Consider the following 27146-nt stretch of genomic DNA (forward strand, 5'->3'; position numbering starts at 1 on the left):
AGGAGCAGAAACATGTTTCTGCCTTGAGGCGATATTCATCAACCACGTCTGGCCTTCGCTCACTACACTTGGCTGACAAATAAGCGCTGCATCACCCAAAACGACGATATTCCAATTTTGTAATAAGCACTTGAATATAACTTTACTTAATTTTGCTGTAAATCGTAATACAGTTAATGTTCATTGTGTATTCATCATTAAAAGTTAAAGGCAGTTTACTCTAATTCCACTTAACTTTACAAAAGATGAATAATCAGAAGTATTTCTGTTGTTCAAAATATTTTAATAAAGCTTTTCAACACTGAAATACATACAAATGGCCCTCTTTGCTCATATAATAACTAAAGTATCTACAATAATCCACATCTTGACCTGACAACGCGAATCATCTGAAGACCTCAATCATCTTGTGTGAGAAGAAAAAAAATACAACTAAGAAAAAAGACTACAATGTGCAATGCAAGCAAAAATATCCAATATAAATATCCAAATTAATAAATTACAAAAGACACACCGAAACGCCTGAAACACCAAGATTCAGGTTTTCTAAATTTTTCTGAAATTTTATTATATCACAGTGCCCCAAAAAAAGAATCGTTATAGGCGTGCGCAACTATTAACAAGTGTCTGGATTAGCACATAAATATCTGACTGATTTAAACGACTTAATCTATATCATCTATTTCATTTAACTTTTCCTTGTTCATGACATTCCACGTGCTCAATAGAAAAGTTCATGAAAACAGGCCTTGAACCAGTAAGCAAACGGCAAATGTCTCTGAGGTGAATGAAAGAAAGAAACAGCTAAATAAATAAGGAAGCAGCAGAAAGTGAGGTTGGACTAACGCTCCAGGAAGGTGTCCATCTATTTAAGTGAAAAAGTCGCAGGTTGTCAGGTCACCCAAATCTCCAAAAGGGTCCATAACAGAGCAAGTGGTCAACAACTCACTCAACACTTGCAGCCACTCTTACATACAGGCCTACTGTATTTGTGTTTGGTCTTCACTCTCATTCATACCAGCACTTTAAGGATGATGTATATACACAATCAAGTATTGTTTTGAACAAAAAAGCGCTTTTTGAATGCATTTAGTAAATATTATAAAAGTATTCATCGGCATTACTTCTTTGTCTCTAGCCTACTGACTTTAACAACAGTAGCCTCACAGGTTTCTCTCTCTCCAAAAGTGTTCTTACAAGTGGTGTCTGCTCTCCCCTGTGCTTCTCTGAGTCCTTTGTCAGGCGCAGTTAAGGCTTGTCAGTGCACTGTTTGCAGAGGCTGGAGGTGGCGTTGTTGAATATGGCACATTTATCGGGGCATGAGGACGCAGCCACCCCGGTGGGGAAGGGATATCCAGGCGGCTGCTCGTACGCGCCCAAGCCGGGAGCTGCGAGTGCAGTGGTGGCGGGTATCGAGGCAGCAGAGATGGCTTGGCCCTGGTTGAGATACGCCACTAGCCTCCTCATCTCCTCCAGTGCCTGCGCCTGCATGAGGATGTAGTTTTTGGCGAGCAGCAAAGTGGCTATTTTGGAGAGTTTCCGCACTGAGGGGCTGTGCGCGTAAGGGATGACCCCTCTGAGCTCATCCAGCGCGTCGTTCAGATCGTGCATCCGTCGTCTTTCTCTGGCATTGATGTTTAGCCGCAGTATTTTCTGCTCTTTGGTTTTCTTACCTCCTTCTCCTTTCCCCGCGGGCACCGTCCGCCCGTCGGCCAGAAGGACCATATCACACCTGCCGTCACTGTCATCGTCGGGACTCTGCTCTCCGCCGCTGCTCTCCGCCGCCGAAGTCCTGTTGGCGTTCTCACCGAAATTGACGCACAAAGATCCGGTCGGCAGACCCAGTGCCCCCCCTCTCCCTCCTGCCAGTCCTCCCGGCTGAATCGAGTCTTGGTCGGTCTGGTCAAAGCAGCTGATCGGTGACTGGCGGTCTCTGGCTGGTAGTTCAATGCCGGCCGACGATCTGAAAGGGTCCATTTTTTTAGTGGACACGGCGGTGAGAGTTTTGTGAAAAATGTCCCCTGCGCCGCCGTTCAAGTTCATCCTTCTGTCCATAGCCTCGTGGGTTCCGCGTTGTTGCAGGCAACGGTCGCTTCTGGAAACTCTTCGCGCGCCTCTATGAGTTTCTTCCTCTGTTTGTCCTTTACGAGTTGAGTTGTGTCAGCGGTGAAGTTGCGGGCTCGCTCGACTTGTTAGCTGAGGTGTGGAGACGAGGAGGAGACTCGTGTAATAAGTGCTGCTCTCTCCTGCCTCTCTCTCTCTCTTTCTTTCTGTGTCTCTGATTCACCTTCACCGGATCCCCACGATGATCCTCGTTACGCACGAGACGCCTGAGTCTTTTTACATCATTATCTCGAGGCGGGTTATTAAAAAGGATTCGCCTATTGGGATAGAGACACCCTCTCCCCCTCTCACTCTCTACCCAATCCGGTTAACGTTTTAATTAATAGCATTTAAACGATGACAAACAATACCGCGTGCGCTCTATGTCTCCCTTTGAGTGTGTGTGTTTTCAAGGCTCTTTATAACGGGGTTTTGGGTCAGCCTTCTGATCATGAAATAACCTCCTTCAATGGTTTATTTGTGTGACAGTTGCGTGTTTTTTTTTTAAAGAGAAAAGTTGCAAATCAAAGCAATGTTTGACTTTAGTCAATTTCTTATTTAGTGGACCTAGTGGGAGCCTGGGGCTTCTTTGAACAGCTCAAATCACACAGACTTTTTGTTTAGCGCGTGTGTGGCTTTTCTGTCTTTTGTCACTATTTTAACTCTTGTCATTTCGAGGACCTTCGCTTGAATTCACAGACCAAACATACTGTTATTAAACTTGACAGGAGACCATACAGCAGGCTTGTGTTGCATTGATGATATATTGTTGCTGAAAACCACAACCAGATGATTCGATTTCGAGGTTTTTAGGTTTTTAGATTAAGTCCTTAAAGTGAACGTTAATTTCTGTTTCACTATTGTAGTCTCTCGCAGTTTTTCCATGTCATAGCCTGCGCTCTTTCCAAGATTTACCCGTGGTCATACTGCCATCTACTGGGTTATATAGTGTAGCACACATAAGAAAAGACAAACGTCACCAGCATCAACAGCGAAGCCTCATACAGCTTCATGTAATCCCATGACTCCCTGTGTGTTTTCCATCATTACCAAACGTATGTTGTAGGGCCAAAAGAAAAAAAACCAAGGTCTCATGATCTTATGATTTCCAATCATACTAAAAGTTCCAACAACAACTATTAAGTAAAAATGAAATTGACAGAAAGCTGACAAATTAAAGGGAGACACCTCTGTAAATGAGAGGATTATCAAACAGAATGTAGATGCTTCCACGCAGATGCACTTCATGGTACAATTAAGCAATCAACACACAACCATGTGGCATGTATACAAATACTGAGCATGCCCTGGTAATTGTTTTGTTTGTGTTTTTTTAAAGATATCTTTAGATTTTGGACAAACGTGTTAGGCTGTGCTCTCCACCACCATCATCAAAACACCCAGTGAGGGAATATCTTTTGTATCTTTTGAAGGAGTGAGTGGAGGTCCACAGACTTGTAGAATCAATGTCAAGGCTCATTGATGCTCCTCTGGTGGCATGTGGTGGCCCTAAACTTTACTAAGATACTTTATGTTGATTTGAACTTTTATTGAACTGTACATCTTTCATTTAAAATAATGAAACAGCCAACAATTATGGAAAAGAACATTTCACTCAAAATAAGCTTGATAAAGATTCAGCAGGGTGTTGGAACAGGTACAGAATGTATGTGATGTGTGTTGGCGCATATACATACACACACACACACACACACACACACACACACACACACACACACACATATACACACAGATTTTTGATAAAGTCCTGACCTTACCTGCACATTTTTCCACAACTGTCCAGAACACATGAAAATAACAGCAAAATACAGAGAGAGGGCAGAGTCTCTGCAGATAAATACACCGTCACACACTTCCAGTGAGTCATAACTGATGATTGAAACAGATTACTTTTGTATTAGTCTACAATGTGTTTAAGGAAATTCCTGCATAGTATACTTTTTAAAGGGGCACACTTATGAAAACAGTAGTACTATGTCTGCTAGCCTGATAATTGATCGCGTCATGTGTTAGCTTAGATTTGCTGCAAACTGGAGGCATGAAGTTTCGAAGACATGGGACTATGAAAGCAGGGAGGGTTTCATGAGCTGCATTATGGACATTATTGGCCTCTGCTGCACTCATTTTGACTATCCCCTTTTCCACATGTGTCTTAATAGTCCTTTTAAAATGATGGATATGTTTTTGGAGATACATCTGACTCATCAGAGTTTATAGCCTCAGCTGCAGTGTCTGTGGTCAGCGGAGCTATTCATGCTGCTGAACACACTGACAGTTCACAGTTTACACCTGAGCTGCCCTCCATTCCAAAGAGGTCACACACAGACTCCACAGGTATCTGTTAAGTTCACCGTAGCCCGGGGAACCCTGCAGTTCACTAAAATTTAATGTGACCAACTCTGCAACTGCTCACACAAGGAACACATTCCTCTTCACCTCTTACACAAAAAGACATTTCAGTAATTACTTGCCCCTAGAAGCCATTTGTAGATACCAGCTGCAATGCATTAAGGGCAAAAATCTCTGTCTACCTCCAAGTTACCATGGCTAGTTACCATGGCATGTGTTCTTCCCATATTAAAGGTACCTTTAGCAGTGATTACAGCAGACCCATGCCAGTTGAAAGCACAGTGAATATGGTGTGAATTTTTTCACCCTCTGAGATGGTACCTTGGCAGCAACATACTCTTTAGTTAGAATGGGGCTTTGTAGAAAAGTCTGCTCTGCCTCCTTCAGTATGTCACACTTTGAGGATGACAAACTTTACCAGAAAGAAGAAGAGTTTTGTGCAGAATTCGTGTTCATCCTTTAATGACACAATGAAAGAGAACAAAAGAATGTTGATACTTTAATGCAGGCTACACAATTAAGTCAATATTTATAGATGTGTGTCAGTTTCAGCGTGTGTTCATCATCTGTTCTGTAACTTTTAATGAAGGATTCATGACTTGTGACTTGAAAACAATCGAAGGAGCGCTGTAGCTGTTTTGTGTGTCCGCAATGTTTTACTTACGTTGCCAAAATGTGGTCACTTACAAAATGGAAGAATAAGAAACACTGATTTACAAGCTGTGATTTTGAGTCAGCGCCCAAGTGGCGCCCCCTTGAAACAATTGCTCGCACCCCTGGTGAAAAAATAATTGGAGGCTGTTTTTACTGTCATTGAGAAGCTGTGGCATGCTATTTTTTTTAGCTAGTGTGAAGATAGTGGTATTTTGTGAAATCAGACAGTCTAAGACATCCATTAGTTCCAGTCATGTCAGGATAGCTTTTTGAGAAAAGGTCTAAATAACGCTTGAAATTTAGGCTAAATTTTGATGTGGGAACAACTACACATTCACCTCACGATATCTTGATAAAAATGGGGTCTGTGTGTACCCATGAGTCTTCCCTGAACTTGTAAAGGCTTGCTCTCAGCAAATGTGTTGTTGCTTACAATGTACTCCTTCAAAGCTGCTATGTATCTTTTTAAGAAAAAGGATAAACAGCTCATTTGACATGTACAGATACACAACATGTTAAAACAGGGTTGTTGTGCAACTCAAAATGATACCTGTTTCAGTATTAGTCTATGCACATCAGATAATTAGTTACATTAAACGTCAAATAAGAAACCAAAGTATATCAGTATGTGATTCCCTAACTTTCCATATTGACATAGTTTTCAATCAGCAACAACAGCGTAATCAAATTCCTAAAATTCAGTTATGGCTTTTGGTTTTGATGTGCCACTTCAAGAGTTTCAGTGGCCCAAACTCTTATAAACTTCCAGGGACACCATGCAAATCCCTAGAGACAGACGAATACCTTTTAGTAAAAATGAAAACGTCCGTTACCATAAGGAAAGAGGAGTTTCTAATTAAATCCCAACTCCCACACAGTGATTTCTAACAATGGCATAGTTCTAGTATCCTCCTCTGTTACATGGCAGGTGCTACCCACCACTTGTTTACACATCAGTGCTAGCCACCTACCTTTTGGCATTCAGTGTAACAATATTTTGAAAGGAAAATAATTGGAAATAATTGATGTCTTGTAGTAGAAGAAATTACTCTTAAAAGCACATCAGCTGCTAGATGGAGCTGACCCACAGGAGTCCTTTATCGGGCTGTTGTACATCATTTAAAATCCATGTAAGCAGAGAAACTTCTGTTTCCCTGCTGAATTGCTGTTATATTTTCACCATGTTGGAGCTCAATGTTCATGTCAAATTTTGCAGCTGCGAACACAAATGCTTCACATGTTCAAGGTCAATGTTTTACCTCTTTTCCAGCATATTTCAATTAGCGTATGTTCGGTCTCTCTTCCGAGGCTCCATGAGAGGCCATCAGGGTAGAATACTTGAGGAGTTATGATCTAACGAGTGGCCGAGACAGTCGCTTTATCCCGAGACAGCAAGAGAACACCTTCATGGCCAATCAGGTCCGGCTAATGAGACAAGATGGGCCAGGACGGTGCCACAGCCATTACAGCCACAGTCTGTCAGCACTTTGGTAATGAAGAGACCGCTGAAGGCAAAACTGTGTTAGAAAAGAGAACAAGCATCAATTTAGACTGGGACAAAAGAGAAGTTTAGATACAGGGGCTTGACAGGAAGTGTCCAACCATTAATGAAGCTTCCAAATAGACAACATGATTTATATTGTGTACAATATATATGCACCGCATACATATAGCCCTGCAAAAACATGAATATACAGTTTCAGATCTTTCATTTTCTTTTGATGCACTGGAACTGCATGTTCCATCTTGATAATGGACACATAAGATATTAAAATATTTAATTTTAAAACCATTTGAGTCAGTAAATGCATTAAAAAATTCTAATTTAGGAGACTTTCGGGTTCATTTTGCAGGTTTCCCTAAGTCTGACTGATTATAATCAATCACAGTATCATTACCTTATCTTTTTTTTTAATTGCACTTTTAAAATGAACCTGGAAGTGCATCCAAATTAACCGTTTTTTTTTTCTTTTCAATTTTCGCCACAAGAGGGCAGGCAATGACTTGTAATGTGGGAGCCAGTTGATGTCGGAGCAGCTGAGGGTGAAGCAGAAGCTTGATGAACATGCTTTATAGCAAGCTTGTGGATTTCATTCAACTTTGAAGATTTTGGTTATCAGTAGGAGCCAGACTCTCTGGCTGTAGAGACCTGATATGAAATTTCAATTTCGTCATGTGGTGCTCTACATCGAGACCCAGCAGTGAACCATATTCATGACATGACATGTAGGCTGCTTTATTTATTCTGTAGGCGAACAAGTTGCAGTTTCATTTAACGTTAACCCGGAGCTGACTTCTTAAATAGTTGATTGTGTATCAGTGTCCTTGTTTCATTCATTCTTGTCATTTTAAAGAGTGTAGCAGCTGATCACATCGTAGATTAATTCTCCGCTTTTTTGCAGCTTCTATTTAGGACTCTAACTGGCAGTAAATCTCTCTTAATTTAATTATTTTTCGAATATAGATGAACTCTCGCATTTTCTCTCACCCTGTTCGCTGTAGCGTTGATTGTTTTCACCACTCATTGCTTATTTGAAGGATTAAAGGAAATAAACATTAATGAGTTGGTGAAATGATTGGATAACCCCCCCTCCCGACAGGCCCCTCTCCCATCCATCATTCCTCCCGCCATTCTCGGCGATCATATTCATCAATCAACATCTGATTATTGTCTGCTGTCAAAGTGCGTAAAATGTGTATTTCTCCGTGTGTCTTTATGGACAACACAAACAACTGCGATGCTTTAAAAATAGCTTGGATAGTGTGGTGCACAGCTACACAAATGTCACAATTTCTGATTGTCAAATTCTTTACCCGGGGAAAAAACATGAGTCTCCACCATAACATAACCGAGTGCTGCGCCCCTTAAAGCCACTAGGCGACACACTTACATCGGAGGATGTTATTTCATCCGGCGCACATGCCATAAGACTCTTTAGCTACTGCACTGTGTTCATCAGTTCAGTCAAAAGGTTTGTAGGACAACGTGTCCAAACCCTTTTATATAAATTTTACCGGTCATTTGAGTTTATATCTGCAGAGATCCCCAGCCCACCCCCTTCCTCATTTCCATACTGGCGGCACCGTGCTTATGGAAATTAATATGCAGATCAAAAAAATCACAGTGTGATATCTCTGTCACGCGAGGCCTTTTTGGGTTATTGCAGGGTGGCAAACATGGAGCTGCTTCTCTGCGAAAATGACCATTTTAACAAGTTTTTTTTTCTCAAAGCAAGTGGGAGAAAAATGTGTTGCTAGAACAAGATGTTCACTCTTTTCACCGCAGATATGCTCAACTATTCTCTACAAATAGGCGACGATAAATGTGATTTAATCGCAGCTGTCTTTTTATTCAAAACTAATAATGCATTATTGTAGAAACATCCGTGAAAAGCAGTTACAGCATTGTTGCGCAGGTCTGCAGATTTTTCCTCTCTTGACTTAGAAATACCGGCTTGGTGTCATGACTAGATTTTTCCGACATCCTCGCTTGTGTCTGTGTGTATCTTGCTTGTGTGCAGTTTATATGTCGCCGGGTCCGGGCTGCACTCCTGTACTACAGTAAAATAGTTGAGCCATTTCCGCTTCTGCACCGGCAGGCGAGTGAAACAAAAGGCTGATCGGCGGTGCGCTGATTTCAGCACCACAGAAGGTGGACAGCGCTCCCGGGGAGCCTGTGTGTGGATGGACAGCTCCCACCGACACACACACACACACACACACACACACACACACACACACACACACACACACACACACACACACACACACACTCCCTCACACGCACTCTGCAGCGATCACATGCATGTTCACATAAAAAAACACATCTTCAAAATGATTGTGTGTATTTATTTTATTGATGGACGAAAGGAGGAAAGAAACAGAACATAAGCAATATGTTACAGTTTGAAACGACAGAAGCAAACCCTCACTGTGAGAGCGACACCAATAGCCTATTCTTACACAAAATGTAATAAGTTAAAAGATGAGATGTTTTTCTTGGATCCGCAGACATCCGAAGAAAGAAGGATCATCTCTTGGCATTCACCGCGTGCCTTAATTGTAAGACATTAAATCAAGGTCCGCTGTGAACACGGAGAGACACAACCCGCTCGTCTGTGAGACTTTGCATGTATGCATGTGTGTATGCATGTGTGTATGTATGTGTGTGTGTGCAGCTACATTCACGCTGTTGTGGGAAACGGCCAGACACATCGAGCCTTAGCGCAAAACCTGTTATTACAAATATAATGAAATGATTCTGCAGCCTTTGAGGCCTGTGTTTTGTCATTAAAATCTGCATCGGGATGTCAAGTTTGGCCAAAAATGAAAATAAAATAAAAAATCCCAAGCACGAGTCCAAAGAGATCATATCCTCTCCCGGTTGTTGTGCAGGCCTACCTTATTATGTAAAAAAACAATCTGAGGAACAAGAGGTTATGTTACAGGAATGACTTAAGAGCAAAACAGTTGGGAGGCAGTTTTGCGTGCAAAATGATGATACGTCCCAGCTCGCTTTTGCAGGCGAAAAAGGACTCCGTTTGATGCTTTGTCCAAAATTGCAGAAAGCTTAAAAGTCCTCCATTATCCCACAATGCACCTACAAAAAAGAAAACACAAAATGCGTCATGAACTTCATATAGAATCGCAGATGACAAAATATCATATTCCACATTGACTTGTAAAAAGAAGAGTTGACGTCCATAAAACAGAAAAAAGTCCACGTCCAAAATATTGATTTTTCCCAGTCACATAACGCATTTTTTTCTCCCAGTACACAAACACACACACACACACACACACACACACACACACACACACACACACACACACACACACACACTGTAGCCTTTACACGCGGGTCACACGTTAAAACTGCCGCAAACGGGGCATCTGAAGAGCCTTGGTAACTGCGGTTGTCCTGAACACAGCGGTGCTCTATGTGTATATGCGTCCCTGCACGCGCCTTCTCCCACCAGTAAACTGGCCGAGTAGTGCAGCGCGAGCCCAGCACCAACACCGACTCTAAATGGGACTGATCTCTCTCTCGTCCGGTCTTTTCCTCTGACTTTGGGATTAATGGTGCTCCAGCCAAACAAATGAGGCATCTGCCTTCAGCACAAGAGGATTGGGATGAGGGAGGGTGGGGGTGTAGAGGAGGGAGGGGGGGGTGTTGACGTCACCGGGCAAACAGATGTTCCTCTATATTACCCAGCGTCCTCCTCATGACTACCCCGTGTCCTTGAAACTAGGAGGGAAATTGACGACTTCCTATTCGGAGTATTAACGTTTATCGCCAAAATGTGTTAATGGTTCTGCAATTGGTTGGCGAGCTGTGTGTGTGTGCGTGTGCGTGTGCGTGTGCGTGTGCGCGCGCACACACGGGCCGGCAGAGGAAATGCCAACAATGGCCCCACAAATTGTGAAGCCCCAAATCTGGCATTGACTGTGAATGGTTATGCAACATTGCACTATTCAAAAAATGAGAACACGCGTGTACGTAGGCAACACACTACAGACTCACACTCATGCACGGGCATGTGCACATGCACACTCTTTCCTTGCACACACACACACACACACACACACACACACACATACACACACACTAAGATGAGGGAGGGATGCTCGTGTCATCCTGAGCCTGCTGTTTGATGTGAGTGCACTTTAACAAATACTGTATTTCGCTCGATGTGATGAGCTGATTTTTAGTCCTTAAAATATGACACTGAATAAACTCTCAGGCTATGTTGTGTCTGTCACGATAAGTTTGATGGAAAATGCTCTAGGATGCGTATTTAAAGGATGATTTACTTTTATTAATTGCGTTACTGTAAGACTGCTGACACAGACACGAGATCTATTCAGTAGTAATCCATTATGATCTGCAGTGATGCAGACTACACAGAGCCGATTGATTTGCATAAATGTAGGCTAAAAACTGCTGAATTTCAAACGAAGCCAGTGCTGTCTAATCATAATTAGGAGCCACATACCTGCTTTCCTGTCTGAGGCTGCCGGAGCCCCCTGAGCTTACCATACTGAGCACCAGCTCGACATCTGACAGCCCGTGTTTTACCATTAAAGAGCAAAATCCACTGCGTGTGAAGCAGTGTAGTGAAAATGAAGAGGCGCAGACTCGTAGATATGGTAATTGCAATGCATTACCCACTCGCTATACCAGAGAGGAGAGGGATGCAGAAACAAAGGGAAACGCCATTTTAGACGGAAACGTCCCCATCATCTGAAATTTTTTTTAAAAAAATCCGGCAACTCTTGCATCGGCCATCGTTTGGAGCTTCATCACGGCACATCAGCATATTTCGGGTTCCTGTGTGTATCTGGCTACCGACAGGAACACGACCCCTATTGTCCTTAAGCACCGCGCAACGAACAAACGATGTGGCTCAGAAAGCCACCGTCCTCTTTACCCTTCTTATTGATTATGCAACCGTCGACATAAAACGATCTGTCCACCCCGCGCGGGTTTGGTGATGTTTTTCGATCGCCTTTTTTGTTAGCTCTCTTCCTAAAGTGCTCTATTCCCTAAAGCCCGCAATAACAATGGCAAGTGCAGCGTGCACGGGGAAGCGTAGAGCCAACATCTCTCTGCATATACAAAACATCATCCACCTATACTCTATTAAAATACACATTCTGCTAACGTTTGAAGCACATACACATTCACGTTATCAATAATTGATCAAAGGGTCGAGCATAAAGCAAACACAAGCATCAGATACTCACCATGACATGGTCCACGCCATATGGTGGATCCCAGAACACTGTGCTCTGCTAATATTTATCCGTGCTCTGCTGTATTTTTCACTTCACTTTAGCTTTAATACTTCACTGCGGATCTTTACATCACGGAGGCAGTCGCTTGTATTCCCGGTTCCTTTACGGTCAAGCGGCGGACAAGCAAAGACTCCGTTTGGCGAGAAGCTGATACTACCAATGAGAGAGATGCTGTAGCCTCTGCAAAGCATGGCTGCGCTTTCTCGCTTTTTTTCAAAAGAGGGCAGGTCGTTCTGTGCATTACAATAAAATCTCTCTCTCTCTTTTCTCTCTCTCTCTCTCTCTCTCTCCTCACATGCACGCGCGCACACACACGCTTTTATACATACAAATGCGCGCTCGCTCACACGGACACGCAAATACATCCTATGCGCGCTCTGGCAAATCTATATGTCTAGTGTTATTATTTCTATTATTTTATTGCTTTTTACTGGATGCTGTAGCTGATTTTCAGTGTGCGGTGTAACACTTTGCTGTAGGCCTGTTTGTAGTTTTCTATGTGCAGCAATAACGGTTCCATAATCTAGTGGAGCTCTACATTAAAGGAGTGTGTATCGCCTTGCCGGCCACAATTAATCATGTTTAATGCCGTTTGTCTTGAGAGGTCCATTAGTGCGTTGCAGTTTCACGCATCGGGCCGTTGGATTGCAACTTAATTTCTATAGGCTGTGTTAAGCCTGGCAAGACAAACTGAGGGGTTATTTTACAGCAAGAATAAGAAAAAAATGTCTTTCTGCTGTTTGCAATGTGTTAAAGGCCAATAAAACAATCTTTCTCTTTTTGCAGTGAAGGGCAAAGGGATATTTTTATTTTCACATTTCTGTTTGCACACTTTTGGTTGTGCAAATTTAAACATGCAAAAGGACAGAGGCTGTGTAGGTAGTCTTGGTTAAAGCAGTCATTGATTGAAGCAAGTGGCAGTCCTGCACTGCTCGTTTGTATCCCCTTCACTTCCTGCCGTGATTGACTCCCAGGCAAAGATCCAATCGAAACCAGGGCCCCATGTATGATGTCATTTGAGTAACCTCACTAACCCTGTAGCCAAGGCGGAACACACAGGCCCGCTAATGCCTGCTTACCCCCATCCTATTAATATATATACCTGATTCTTGCCTTAGAAATAGCCTGTAGGTGTTATTCACGGTCTGTTTCTTCGAGTTCTCTCCTTCTGTCATCTCATCCTTCTGCACATCCATTCTCTCTTTCACAGTTTCACTCTGTTACTGTTTTATTGTTTCACTCTGTTACAGTGTTGGCCTTTGACGGCTGCAAGAACTCAGTCAGTGCAAATGATGCAACACTGCTGTGTGATGCAACACGGGGCGAACGCACCACTAACAGTGTTAACGTTTTGTCAACATTTTTATTCTTTATTTGAAGGGTTAGAGGGAAAGTCTGCCGGGGCTTGCGTCAGGCTACATATAGAGGGAAGTTTGAAAGCTGCTTTCTCTCCGGCAGAGGGGGGGGGTGACGCTATTGTTCCCGCTGAAACAATGGGAGCTGCGGGGCGACATGCAGCGGTGCGCACATGAATGGCAGGGCTCTGGGATGTGTGTGGGTCAGTGGCCCGGGGTCTCCGTCCCAAAGCCCTTTTCCCAGCGCCTCACAATGAACCTGCACAAGGTCGGGGCTCCTAGGGGTCACAGGCCACCCCCTTTTGTCCCGCACTTCAAAACACATAAACATTTATTAATCAAGAGCCAGCCACTGGGGCCCCTGCTTGAAAAGGCGGGTGAGAGGGGTGGCGTGAAGAGGTGGGAAAGAAGTGGGGGAGAAAGAAAGAAAACTAGTGGCTGCAGATGGAAATTCCATCATTTGGACAGAGGTGGAAGTTTGTAAAAGTTGCAGTCTGATAGGGGAAGTTGGGGCTCTGTGCAGCCGGCGGATGGAAACGCACAGACTGGATTTGGACTTATTATTAAACTGTACCCCGTCCATCTGTCTCACTCTTCAGCTGGATATGCGTCTCTGGAATGGGATTTCTGTCGCACAGTGACATGCTCTCCACACCTGAGGACTCAAAGGATAAAAAAGGGGGTATAGCCGCCTGCACAGCACTGAGCCAATCTGACGAAATTGCATAAAATAATGTAGTCAGTGGCGACGCATTATCATAGTGAATAGCATTCGTTTACATCAAAACACACGAAGGCTGCAGGATCGAAACGCCCTTCATATGCACAGCTTTTCTTCACGCGGAGTCCACGTGAACTAGTGCATAACTCGAACATCGAAATGCTTTTTGTCTTTTCGTGCATTTTTAACCGAAGTTATTTAGTTATTTGTTGACAAAAAAACATAAGCAGGCCTCCCTCTGCAGCCTACCTGTTTGAGATACACACAAAAAGAACTTAATTTTACTCAGGATCAAATAACACTTAGCACCGGACAAAATAATCTGCGTTAATTTCATTTGAAACGCACATGTGGGCATTAAAACTCCCTAATAAGCATCGGGGTGAGTAGTGTAACGAATTGGAAAACCAAATCGAAACGAAAATGTATCTGTCTGTAGGAAAATGTGTCCAGGCAGCTGCAGGCTCTGTGCTCTGCAGCAGTAAACGTTGTAGTTGCATCAGTTTTACCAACGGGATGCTTTAATAACCGCAGCCTTTCCATCAGCCCCCCTTATGTTTTGCATCATGCATCAGGCCTCCCCCCCAGCCTCACATTGCTTAAACGATGTTGCTCTTTGTGCTAAAATATTCTCCATTAAATGTCCATCAAAGATGGTTTGATATGTTGATAATTTGCATTTTTGTTTTTACTCATCAATAATTGGTGAATAATATTAATTGTAGCAAAGTCGACCTATAATAAGCGTGTTTTAGATTTTTGCTAAAATGTTTCAGTCATAATTTCCTTGTAATGAAGAATAGCAATGTATTTTGAACTGTTATTTGATTTTGATGAGTATTTTTGCTTTACGTTTTGCTTATAGATGTGTGGCTACAGCTTAAAAAAAATAACTAAACAATTGTTTTAACAAATTCTAATGTAGATTTTAGTTGATTTTTAATTTTCCTGAGCTTATGGTTTAGTTTGGCGAGAAACAGTAACTACAATCCTAAACACGTTGCTTAAATGATTACAATTTATTGCAGTTAATATAAATTACATCAGGACATTGACAACCTTTTGCATATAAGAACTACTTTCTTCTGAACATTTGTATTGACATTTATTCTTTAAAATAATTAAATTAATTTAATAATACAGCACATTATATTTGTAATTGCATTTTTTTTGTTGAAAATTGCTTTTTGCAACACATCATTTTCAAACAAGCAGCAGTTTGGAAAGAAATAATAGATTAAAAGCTCAACATTGCTCCAGACAGTAAACATAATTTTCCTATACTACAAAGCATTTGTGTTGTTGTTATGGTAACTGTGCACACACTACAATAACTCTGTACTCAATAGGTTAATATCTGCTGTTTATGAAAGTGCTGGTAAACTCTTATTTTATTAACCCTTGTCAACATGTTTTTCCTCATTACCCATAAATACACATCTTACATTTCACCAGTTTTTAAGGCGTTTGTTATCAAAATGACTACTTCTGTAATCTCAAAAACTAATTTACTTGTGATTTAATATTTTGTGTGCCATTAGCCCTGACCTGCAATGAACAGATAACAGAATTAGAGTAGATCCTGCTCTCTGTCAGGATGTGACCTCATTGCAATTTTTTGTCTTTTTATTTCTTTCTTTTTTTTTTTTCAAACAATTCCTGATGGTAACATGTGCCTGCTTAGCTCGAGCAGGGACAGTACGCTCCCCAAGCTAACATCAAACACCAAACAGCAGTTGTTATTTCATGGTTGCGTGCAAGCAGAACCAGGTCATCTGCACTGGGTTACAGGCCTGCTGGCTGTGTTTGTAGTGTCCTCCAAAGTGTGCATCTTGCCTTACAGACATTGAGCTTTCCGCTCAGTGTAGAATCATTCTTTTATAGCTTTGAATCAAATTTACACATTTAATAAATCCCAGTATTTTCTGTGAGGAATACATTAGAGTGGATGTGTATGAAAAGAATCTAGGGATGTCATTTTGAGGAGGCGGTTTGTGATTTGACTTAAGGTAAATTTAAAAGACCTTTAAAAAGTTTCCTTGTGGAATTCTTTTTATGATCACCTGAAGCCTTTTTCCCTATTATCATACAATATAAACCAAATATTTTACAGTAGAAACTTTATCTTGAATTCCAGTCCGTTGAAAAGGATGTAGTTGATCTAGAATTGTAATGTTTTGGATAAATTGCACCTCGTGATAGATAAACATATAAAACAGGACACTGAATCCTGTCTGCAATCACTGAGACATACTTTGTACCATGCACCCTTGTAGTGTTTTGTGTGAGTGAAATGAGGACGAGTGTGTGGGACCTTCCCCCTCTGACATTAGTAGGGGGTCAAATGTGCATGTAGGGCACCTGGCTCTCCACCTCCCCTCTCTCTGTGATGTTAAATGTCAACCAGCAGCATCCAGAGAAAGCAAGGTGAGCCTCCATTCTAATGCTTATGCCAGGAGATTATCACATCTGACTCCCAAAGCCATGTTTCTCTTGTGTAGGGCAATTAAAGCTGTAAGAGAGGGGAAATTTACTGAATCATTAACCTAAGGTTTCTTTTTTAGTGAAGTGAAAGGGCTGGTTCGCTGAAAGGAAAACCCCTGGCTTTAATATAAATTTAAGATGAGCAGCTTGATCCTGATTTGCTGCAGAAAGATGTGCATTAACGGCCCCACATATCTTAAAATATAAACATAAAGCAGTAATTGAATTAAACAATTTAATCTGGACACAGGTGCTTGTGCGAAATCATTTTGCTCTAATAGCTTGTTTTCCAGAGCCGCCACAGCCTCGCATTGCTCAGCCACAGTTATTTTTTAAAAAAAAAAGAAAAAGATGCAGCAGGAGTGATATGATCACATCACCCATTTTACAAGGCATATTGTGGATTAATGTATAGTTCAGCATTGCAAGCTCATCCAATTGTCTCTGTGATTCGAGCTACAGTTCAGTGTTGTCGTCTCACCCCAGAGTGCAAAAGAGGTTAGATGTAAATCTGCACTATCAGTCGTAGAAGCATCCTCGCTCAGAAATGACAGCAGTCAGGACCTTCCGCTGCACTTCCACCGTTCCCTAATACAAAGCCTATTGAGGCCCAATCAGCAGGTCTGTTCCAAGCTTGTAAGTGGATTTCTCCCATACCCCCAAGGTTTGTGAAATGGGGGTCAATGGGTCTGTTATTGTTTTTCTCTGCCTCTTTATCCCCACATAGCTCTGTGATGTCAACAGTGAAATGACGGAGAGAGCCAGGCCCTGGAAAAAACCCAGAGAGGAAATAACTGCTATTATGATCTCTGTGCGTGTCTACTCTCAACAGGGCTGCAATTGTTCTAGTGGGCATGGTCGCGTACCCATATGAAGAAGGGAAAGAGGTAAATATCACTTATCCCCCAGCAGGTTGAAATGAAACTGCAGCAGCTGGCAGAGAGTGACTGAAAATATTGAGTTTAGTTCGAAATTTATCACTAAGCATAACCCTTACTGTCTCTCAGATGGTGTACAGTTCACTGTGCAATAAGGTCCCCTGTGAAATTATTTAATATGTAAACAATATGAGCCATTTTGAAGGGCTGTTTATGCACATCACAGCAGGGACACTATTGTGTTATTGTTATTAACCGTTGCTAGAGCAGGGTGTTTACTGCTTTGCACCTTGATGCTCTCAAAGAAAAAAAACAGAAACATTTATAGTGTCTAATGTGACTATAAATGGAGACATTCTTTAACAGATATGTTTATGTTGGAGGCGAAATGGCATTGTTTTGTGTTACAGCCTTCTGCCATTTATTAACTGAAAGTGGGGATCCGTTATGAGGTGGAATTTTATGCATCTGCCTGCAATGTGATCATTGCACCAAAGCACAGCCATAAATTTCTTTTGATATAATTGTATTAATGCAGCGAGTAATGGATGAGCATATGTTTCACACTGATTACTATCCCTCTCTGACTGTGTGTCCTAGTTGCCTTCCCATCGCCTGACTATCGGAATGAGAATATGTGCCTTGAGTTAATGCTGATTGCAGCAGCTGCCAACACATGAATCTCCATGGCAACAATAATGGTTGCCAGGCAACCATGCTCTTTTAGGGACACTGAAAGAAGCCCAAAGGCTTACTAAAAATATATATGGGTATAGTACTTCTTCAACGCCTCAGCCGTATGCACGTTATGCACGGAGTGACAAACAGTGAAATGCTTTAAGATCCTGCGTGTTAGTTTCTCCTATTCCGCTGCAGCGTGCGGTTACCCTGATGTTACCCTACTTTGGCATGAGCGCTCAGCTCTAAATGGCAGCCACAAATACTGATACCTTTCATGACATTAACACACCAAGGCATGACAGAGGGATGAATGCCTCTATATGGTTATGCACTGTATCTGGGTCTGTGAACATTCTGCTTCTAGGAGATAGTGATGGTTTTTTTACACTTGAAAAATGGGGCAACTGTCAGCCATCTTGGCTCCCACATCGAGCTTCCCCTCGCAGCTCGCACAGACCCAGGTGGCATGCGCACACGCTGTGGAACAAAGCATTCCATCAGCGCAAGTGACATCACTGCAGTCAGCTCAGCTGTTTCTGCCTGCGCTATAAATAGTGTGGCGGAAAGAGCGGATTGCCTATGCAGAAAATATTTAACTCCTGACCCCAAGCCTTGAGAGAAATAGATTTTTTATTCTTGCACAGAAGTGGTGAACTGGATCTTTGCCAGTGCATCAATCATGAAATATGGGTGTTTGTTCATGCTCCCCTTATGGTTGTATGTCTAAGTCCTTGCACAGTATTTTGTTAAAGTGTGATGTATTATCTTGTGGTCTTTGGTGGGTTTATGATCAGTGACTAAGCTGTGAAGGATAAGAAGTGATCATTTTTATTAAATATATGAGTGATTTGATATAACAGGGTTAACCATGAGATTTTAAAAAATAGTTTGTGTTTCACATTAGTGATTTTATAGTTTTTGTTATTTATTGTGAATTAGACTTTACGGCTTTGTAGCATTTTATATGGTTTTTATTAGTAATTTTCCACATTTTTGCTTTGTTAGCTGTGATTTGTTTAAACAAGGTGATTTGCACAGGAAGAGAAAAATGTTGAGTTGAATCCACAGCAAGCGAAAGCAAAGATAAAGCGAGGAGGAAAGAGCTCAGTCACACACACCCTGGGAGCCGGAGAACCAATCGTAGTCATCGATAATGTAGCATGTCAGCCAGCTTCCTGCTGTGGCTTTTACACATGCCCTGCTCTCTTTAAAACACACACACACTAACACACAGCAGGCTGCAGCTGCTGAAGCCTTCCTCTACACCGACACTTAGCAGCGCTGCAGCAGCCTGCTCGTCCAGCCAGCCAGCCAGGCTCAGGGTCGTGGTGTGGCTGGCCAGGCGCCAGGACGTGTGCAGGGGGCTATGCCATGGCGTTGGCCCTCACAGGCTGGCAGCATTGAGGAGCGTAAAGGCATTCAGTAGCGTGAATGTCCCTTTGTCTCAGAGCAGCGTGCCAGGCTAGCTCTAATGAGGCAACTCTTTGTGGCAGGCCTCTCAACATCAAGTGGGCTGGTGGACTCATTAACCTGACTACTGCAAATAAAGCAGGCAGGCACAAGAGACGCCTATGATAGCACACTTAAGGCCCCGCTGAATCCCCCCACCGCTGCCATCATCCCTCCACCCCCTCCCTCTCCTCTTTTCCCTCCAGTCTCTCAGGCTTCCCAGGGCTCCTCTGATAGGAGGAAATCAGCCTCTGGCCTATTTCAGGTGTCCCAAATAAGGGATGGGGGTGATTTCCGCTTTGCTTATTCTGTCTCCTTCATACCTTGAGCTTTAATCAGTTTTTGGCTCTGTACTGTAACCTGGTTTTTGCTGAAAAATGAATGAACTGGGTTTGCTTGCTTCTGTGGAGCAGATGTCGTCTGTTGGCGCAGATGTGATCCAACTTCATGTGTTTATTTAGTACAATATTTCTTTCTGTAGATATCTCAATAAACTGGCTGAAGCTTTCTTTCTTGTGGCGGAGAACACTCACTTCCTATGGCCTCATAAATACGATGTGTGAGCTGTGAATAGATTTTGTCTAGTTAGTTTACAGACCTTGTTGGATGTAGTGTTTTGGGTATTTAAAAACAGGTCAATATGCATTTGTATATTAGCCGCATTGTTCTCCCAACAATCTATTATTGTTTGTTGTTCTGGGTCAACATTTAATTGCAGTTTATTTGAGTTTATCAGTAACGGCACAACAGAGCCACAGCTGCACTAACCACACTGTGTTCAGTGTTTTGGTTTATTCAACAGTAGAAAAAGAAAAAGAAGATGTATGTGAGGAAATATTTCAGTCATCTTTTAATTATTAGATACATTTCACCATGCCCAATTTATTGTTCTGTTTTGTGATTGATGTGTTGTAGGTGAAATATCACTCTCAAACACATTCTGACTGTCAAGGTGCTCTCCTGCTGCTCTGCTACTCTCTGTTTTAGTTGAACTGCTGTCATTCTGATTTTAGTTTCACGGTTAATGAGTCAAGTCTTTTTTTGAACCATCTTGAATCTTTTAGACTTATCAACTTAGGCAATGCGTTGATCAACTTGACTTATTTGGGTCAGTGAAGCCTTTATGAGTTGTTCTCCCAACTAATGAAGCAGTTGTAATGCCGAAACGAGGGGTTGTAAGCGAGTCTGTTGAAATAGATTTGCTAACTTGTTTTGATGAATATTTTTATGGTGGTGTGGAAGTCTTATAGCTCGCCACTGAATTATGTATCCATGTGAAATTGGGTCATGAGCAGCTGTTCTCTGCTCACTGACAAGGACAGGTCAGCTGCTCATCTGATTGTGTGTTGTTTTATATTTCTCCTCGTTATTTATCTCTCATATCTGTGCTGGTTATTAACGGCTCAGCGTTATTGCTCATGGGTGTGGACCTCTCAGATATTGATTCGATGTTAATGTCGTGTACTGTTTGATATATGGCCTTTGAAATTGCTCGAGCATTTGATCAGGTTGCTTGTATGTAGATTAGATTCATTAGATATTCCAGACGCTATTTTTCATGATGTTTCCTCACATTCATTTTATGGCCTCTCATTGTCCTCCCCTGCAAAGTAAATGATTTTAATCTGGTGATGCTGTGTCCTCTCAAATTCATACAGCAGCAGCAGCAGCACAGAAGCTAGTAGAGGCTAAAGCTACAATAAGCACTAATCCTGCAAGTGCCTCATTTTCTGAAAAGGAATATTCATACCGACATCAAAGGGGTGAGCACTCCTGACACTGACAAATTGCAGATGAGGTTTCATTAATTAAGTAGGCCACTAATGTTTATTTAAATGAAATTTACGGTTGCATTATTGATTTGCCACCACAAAATTATCTGACACGATGCACATGGATTGTGAGCAGTGGCTCTCTGCAGGCGCAGACAGACAGCAGGAGTGTGAATGAAGGGATGGATGGATATTTGGAGGGGGGGTCTAAGTATGTTTGAAGCCCACAGATTGGAAGGGGTTAGGAATGAGTATAGCTGCCAGCATGAAGGTGCCTTTGCCTATATATCCTCCGAGTGGCTCCAGATCCTGTGGAGAAAAGGATGTTTTTGTTTGCATTTAAAATGCAGGTGATTTGGGCGTAAGATGTAAGGGAAGAAGGAAATCGCTGTCACCACTATTTCTACTTTTTTATTACATGTGGCAAATGAAAGCAGCAATAATTGACAGAAAGTACACATCCAATTCACTTGACTTCATTCAGGGAAGATAATACTGACAGCAGAAGCTCATATCTCCTCTCAACATTTACCACACATCAGCATTACCTTGTGCGGTCTGCCCTCTAGTTTTCTGCCGCTCTAACTGGTGACTGTCAATTCCAGGTTTCCTATCTTTGTTGCTGTCATCATTTTATCTTTAAAACAGTATATTAAAAAAGCACACCGCTCATAGCAAGGAAATGCTTCATATTTATGGTTGAGAAAATCTTTAATGCATAGAAAATGCTCCTCTGGACCTTAAACTGTTTCATACATTTTTCTCCTACTGTTCCCAAGGGTAGGATCAAGGATGTGTGTGCATTTAGACACATGTTCATGTTTGTGAGCTGCACATGCACGCTCGGTGCTTTTTGTCAACACAACAAATGTAGATGAATTGTTATTGACAAGTATACACAATACACCAAGAGCTGCTGAGAAGACTCAATAAAATTGAGGGATAGGCTTGTTGAGATCCAAGGCCTTTCTAATTCCCCGTAATAGACTCCTCTATGCTTTGAAATGTGATTTAGGCTGGAGTAGTGGGTTTTGGTAGTCTGTTAGTCACTCTATCCATCGCTCCTCGCTGTAATGGAGAGCATCAGAGTCACAGGCAGGTTTTTTACCAGGCAGAGACGCACACCGCAGCGTCCGTGCAACAACCACAGCCTCTTGTCTGTCCCACAGTAAAACATTTGACTGAACAAAAATCAATCGTAATTAGATCGGATGAAACGAATCCAGGTGTCAGAGTTCAAGCTGATGCTAATAAACCAAACTGTCCCCTGGATTCGTACTGTGATTTATATGTGACACTAAATAAAATATGGCTTCAGCTCCTGCCTGGTGTTATCAGGGGCGTTACAAGGGGGCTGAGAGTGGGACTGATTCAGCAGGGCTCCAATAGGAGGACATCTTTTCGCAGTGCTGGTATTTTTCTCGACATTTTTCAGCTTTATTCTCTAGTTTAAAACATTTGTTAGAAAAATGATGAATCATGATAAGTAACATTACTTTGAAGTAATTGAAATTGTTACATTACTCATATGTTCAACAGGGTAACAAGTAATCTGTAACCTAATACATTTCATAAGTAACATCTCCAACACTTTCAGCGCTGTAACAGTCTGATTTGGTTTATTTTAAGGCTGTTAAGTGGTAAAGTAGCTGCGCAGCCAGTGTTCACATACTTTGACATATTTATACAAACATGTACTCTTTGGTGGTTTCCATTGTATTTATTCAATGACTTAACACAGACAAGAATGCACACACATGCTTGTGACAGGGTCCATACGGTGTGCTTTTATTGTAGAAACAGATCTCAGGGATGTGTGTGTGTGTGTGTGTGTGGCAGACGAAACTGCTTCTGTTCTGTTCTTCCTCTCGGGCAGCGCTCTGATGGCAGGTCCAACGGGATGACTGCCTGCCATCTGTCCAGGTATGCTGCTTCATACGTCTTCACCCCACAGCTCTGTGGAAGTGTCTGAATCTGTGTGTGTCTGTTTTTCTGCATGTTTTTTTTTTTTTTTTTTGTAGCTGTGCCCTCTGTTCTCGACAGTAACACTTTTACGAGCCTAACTTCACTCCACAACAATTCCATCCACTCTTTTCTTGACTATTATTTCCTGTCGTGGCACTCTCACACTGACACTTGTTGAACACGTATTAGTCCGTGAAACAGGTACCCTCTAGCACGCACAAGAACTCCCACTACCAAGAGATATGTCCGTATACATGTGTGTGTTTGTAGAGAGACAGAGAGGTGTAGAGGTGGAGCTGAAGGTAGAGATAGGATGGTACTGTTTGTGCATGTGTGTGTGTGTGTGTGTGTGTGTGTGTGTGTGTGTGGCAGGTGGTAAATGACATTGCGAGCCAACAGGCTGAGGTCAACCTCACCGGGCATAAGCCCAAGCTATATTAACAACTGGATAGCTGGCAGCTTGCTCTGCTGTACTGACGCTGCCCACACCCACTGCTATCCACACCTAGACTATCTCCCTCACACACACACACACACACACACACACACACACACACACACACACACACACACACACACACTTGCTAAAATATGGATTTGTCAACAGCATGAAGTTCTAAAGAAATGTAATGATTTTATTGCTAGTAGCAACAGCATTTCAGTCCAACTGTGGCACCAATTTAGGAACTAAAAATTACCTTGAAGAATGACAATATGTTCTCTCCATTTGTGTTATATTGATATTTTGGAATAAAGGGAGGCCAGGGGATGCAGGATTCATTTTAATAGTGGCATTTTAAATTATCTGTAACATTTTTATTTGTGCAAAAGAAACAACCTTCTTTATTGTTTCCCTTAGTCACACTGCGTCCTCCTATTTAGTGTTTCTAGGCAGTATACAAAAAAAAACACTGTCATGTAGCTGTAAGCACTTATAAAGACATTTTAAGTAATGTGCAGTGGTGTAAAACAATTGATTTATCAATACATATTGATACTGAATGTATGAAACAGTTTTGATGCTAATTTTCTATCGATACAGCAGTACTAGCTGTATTCTCTTTCTCTCTCTTTTTGTTATTTTTACTACAGTCATTCTGCTGTTTGCTGCTAAAAGAGGGCCATTCTTATCATACTATAGCCTTGTTATATTTAATATATTATTATATATTTTACTTAAATTGAGGTGCCTTCAATCTCAGTTTTTCCCATTTTATCGAAAATTCTATCAAATATTGATATTTTTCACAGTATTGTATTGAAGTTAGAAATTCAAATTTCATAAAAACACTTACATGCAATATTGGTCAACAATTTAAAAAATATCCATGAAGACATACTTCATGTTATTACAACTGTATTTTATTCTAATCTAATTAATTTTCAATTTGTTTATATAGCTGCCTCCACTTATGGGTGACCATTGGAGGTGTTACAGGTTGTGACAAATACATTAATAAATATTAATATCTGCTCATAACTTTATGATAGTGTGTTTTAAACCATTTATTCCATGTTTACACACTGCGTGTGAGTGCTCAAGAAGTAATACCTTTTCCCTGCATGTCACTTGTGATGTTTACACTAAGTAGGATCCTTTGTTTATCGTTTTTGAATCAGTATCTGATCAAAAACTACTGTCATACAGCACAGTGTATAATTGAACTGAGGACATTTTCAGTGTTCAAAATAGATCAAGTGTCTTTGCTTGATAGCGAGTCTTGGGCATTGCGTTGCCCTATCTGCATCATCCTCTCAAAGTGAAAGGAAAATCTTCTGACATGCTCTCATTTTTTTTTTTTTTTTGCGGCAAGTCATGCTTCATCAGAGCGGCGTGCTGTTTGACCCACTTTACTTCAACATTTCATCCTCCGTTGTCTCAAAGAGAACCAAATACCACGGTGCATTTACGGTAGTTGGGAAAGGGTAGCAGCATTAAGCGCTTGTGCAGTTACTTTACATAATATGTGTAATGACAAAGATGTGTCCTTTTGATTTGACATTTTTTTTGCTATGTTATAATTTAGGCTTCTTACTTGGATCTTTTTGCTGAGGAAATGTACGTGTGTGTTTGCATGCTGTTAAATATTTCCATCAGTGATAGCAATGATGAAGAAAGATATACAGCAGGTGTTGGTTGATTATCTGTGTCTGTATCAGAAGTGTTCATGTGAAGGGAAGGAGGTCAAAAAATATGACAGCAACATTTTCTGATTTTTACCCCTGCTGAGATCTGCTGCACACATACCGATTGCTCGCTGGCCGCAGGAAAGATCCCAAATTTACGTCTGAGGTTAGGAGGCAGAGGTGGATGGAGAGATGCTGAGGAGAGGGGGGAAGGGATGGGATGGAGAGAGAAAGAGGAGGGGGGATGGCACAGCAGCTGGCTCCTTTTTTTCCTGTCATTATCCCTGGTCGCTGTTTCAGTCAGCCCCATTTGATGAAAGTCAAATAGTACACTAGCCCTGATTATGTGACAACTGGAATTCACCTACTTAGTTAATCCTGCATCGGGGTTTAGATTTCAATTAATTTCTCTCTGGTTGCTCCATCCTCCCAGGGGGTGGTGAGAGCAGGGTGGGGGAGGGGAGCCTGCTGTGTGGGTGAGGAGGATACAGTATGATGGAGAGGGTGGGGGGAGGGGAAGCCATACATAGAGAACAGAGATGGCGAAAATGCCTGCACAGCACATTCAGATATACCACGCAGGGCAGGGAGATAGTACCTGTCTGCTTTTCTTACTTTAGTCAGGGAGCATTCAGCTGAATATTTTTTTATAGCTTCTCCTTCCTTTGCAAGGGGTGTGCGACTGCAGCATGTCTTTTGTGCCTCCCTGCACGGCGTTCAGCGAGCTGTCTGATATCATATCTACATGCGTACTGGCTTTTGTTCATATGCTTGTGTGTAAACCCGAGTGCATGCTACACATTTCAGAGCATGTATTTATGTCTGTGTTTCACACAAAAAGCTGCATATTAATCAGGTCTCAGAGGCCCTTTAGAGGATCAAACCCCCCAGGTTGTGATTTTCCGCCATTAGTCTTACGAGGCTGAGGGGACTGGGACTGTTTAGACCAGCTGAGCCTGCTGCGCTGAGGGAACAACCCTACTGTATCTCCTCTCGTCGTCGTCTCCCGTCTCTCTATCTGACATTCCTTGACATTCTGACGAGGGTTTGAGTTAGAGCCTCCTGGCCACATCGCCATGGCAAATCTTTCGCCATATGGCATCCGGTCACAATGGTTGTCTGTGATGGGCAGAGTGCCTGGTGTGATGCTGCTGCACATCCATCTCAGAAAGAAGCAGGAAAATTTCAATATGTGGGTTGAATCTTACTTGTAAAATTTCTGCAGAATTTGGATTTAAATGGAGCATATTAACGTAGAAGATAAGTCTCAGATAATCTCAAATGTAATATTTGTTCAAGAATAAAAATCCTGCATCATGAGAACGAGCAGAATGTTGCTTTCATGACATTTTGCGTTGAGCATGTGGGATGTTGTTAGTTTGCCCTTTTAGTTTCTGACATAATTCATAATGCTCTTTTTAAGAAAAGGCTATATGTGAATAATTTAAATCAAAGTCAGAAGATCTTTTTTATTTTTTAATGAATTTATGTTTTGATAATGATGGCATAAAACAAAACTCATAATGCAGGTTTTTATTTCACACTTGTCAGGGCTCCCTATCCTGCTATTAAAGAACAACTTTTACATCATTAGTGTGTAAATAAAGGCTGCACCATTTTAAATACCATTCAATATTCAGTGTTAAAATCTACTAATGCTCAGCAGCTTTTAGCCCTGAATTCTAATCTTTCGCTTTCACATTTGCTTTGTGTGTTTACAAACACACTTCTTTTCATACTACCATTTAATTTATCCCATCCAACAATTAATTTAATCTGGAGTGTAAAG

The 27146-nt window shown here is 41.8% G+C and overlaps 1 protein-coding gene and 1 long non-coding RNA gene across 2 annotated transcripts; both read right to left on the minus strand.

The window, feature by feature from the left end:
- Nucleotides 1-252: 252 nt before the first annotated feature.
- bhlhe22 (basic helix-loop-helix family, member e22) lies at nucleotides 253-2410 on the minus strand. The gene has a single exon (XM_042510841.2). It carries the CDS (start codon nucleotides 2053-2055, stop codon nucleotides 1249-1251), a length of 807 nt encoding a protein of 268 aa, XP_042366775.2. The 5' UTR covers nucleotides 2056-2410; the 3' UTR covers nucleotides 253-1248.
- Nucleotides 2411-8965: 6555 nt separating this feature from the next.
- On the minus strand, nucleotides 8966-12153 carry LOC148186039 (uncharacterized). Its single transcript, XR_015775350.1, has 2 exons — nucleotides 11875-12153; nucleotides 8966-9727 (listed from the first exon to the last, which is right to left on the minus strand). It is a non-coding gene; the product is annotated as an uncharacterized LOC148186039 (long non-coding RNA).
- Between the last annotated feature and the right edge of the window lie 14993 nt (nucleotides 12154-27146).

Source organism: Plectropomus leopardus, chromosome 21 (assembly GCF_026936395.1).
Source record: "Plectropomus leopardus strain MGB_pleo_1.0 chromosome 21, ASM2693639v1, whole genome shotgun sequence".
Taxonomy (NCBI): domain Eukaryota; kingdom Metazoa; phylum Chordata; class Actinopteri; order Perciformes; family Serranidae; genus Plectropomus; species Plectropomus leopardus.

What these genes read in the sequence shown, in the direction of transcription:
- bhlhe22 (XM_042510841.2), bottom strand. Translation starts at nt 2,055, where the DNA reads ATGGACAGAAGGATGAACTTGAACGGCGGCGCAGGGGACATTTTTCAC.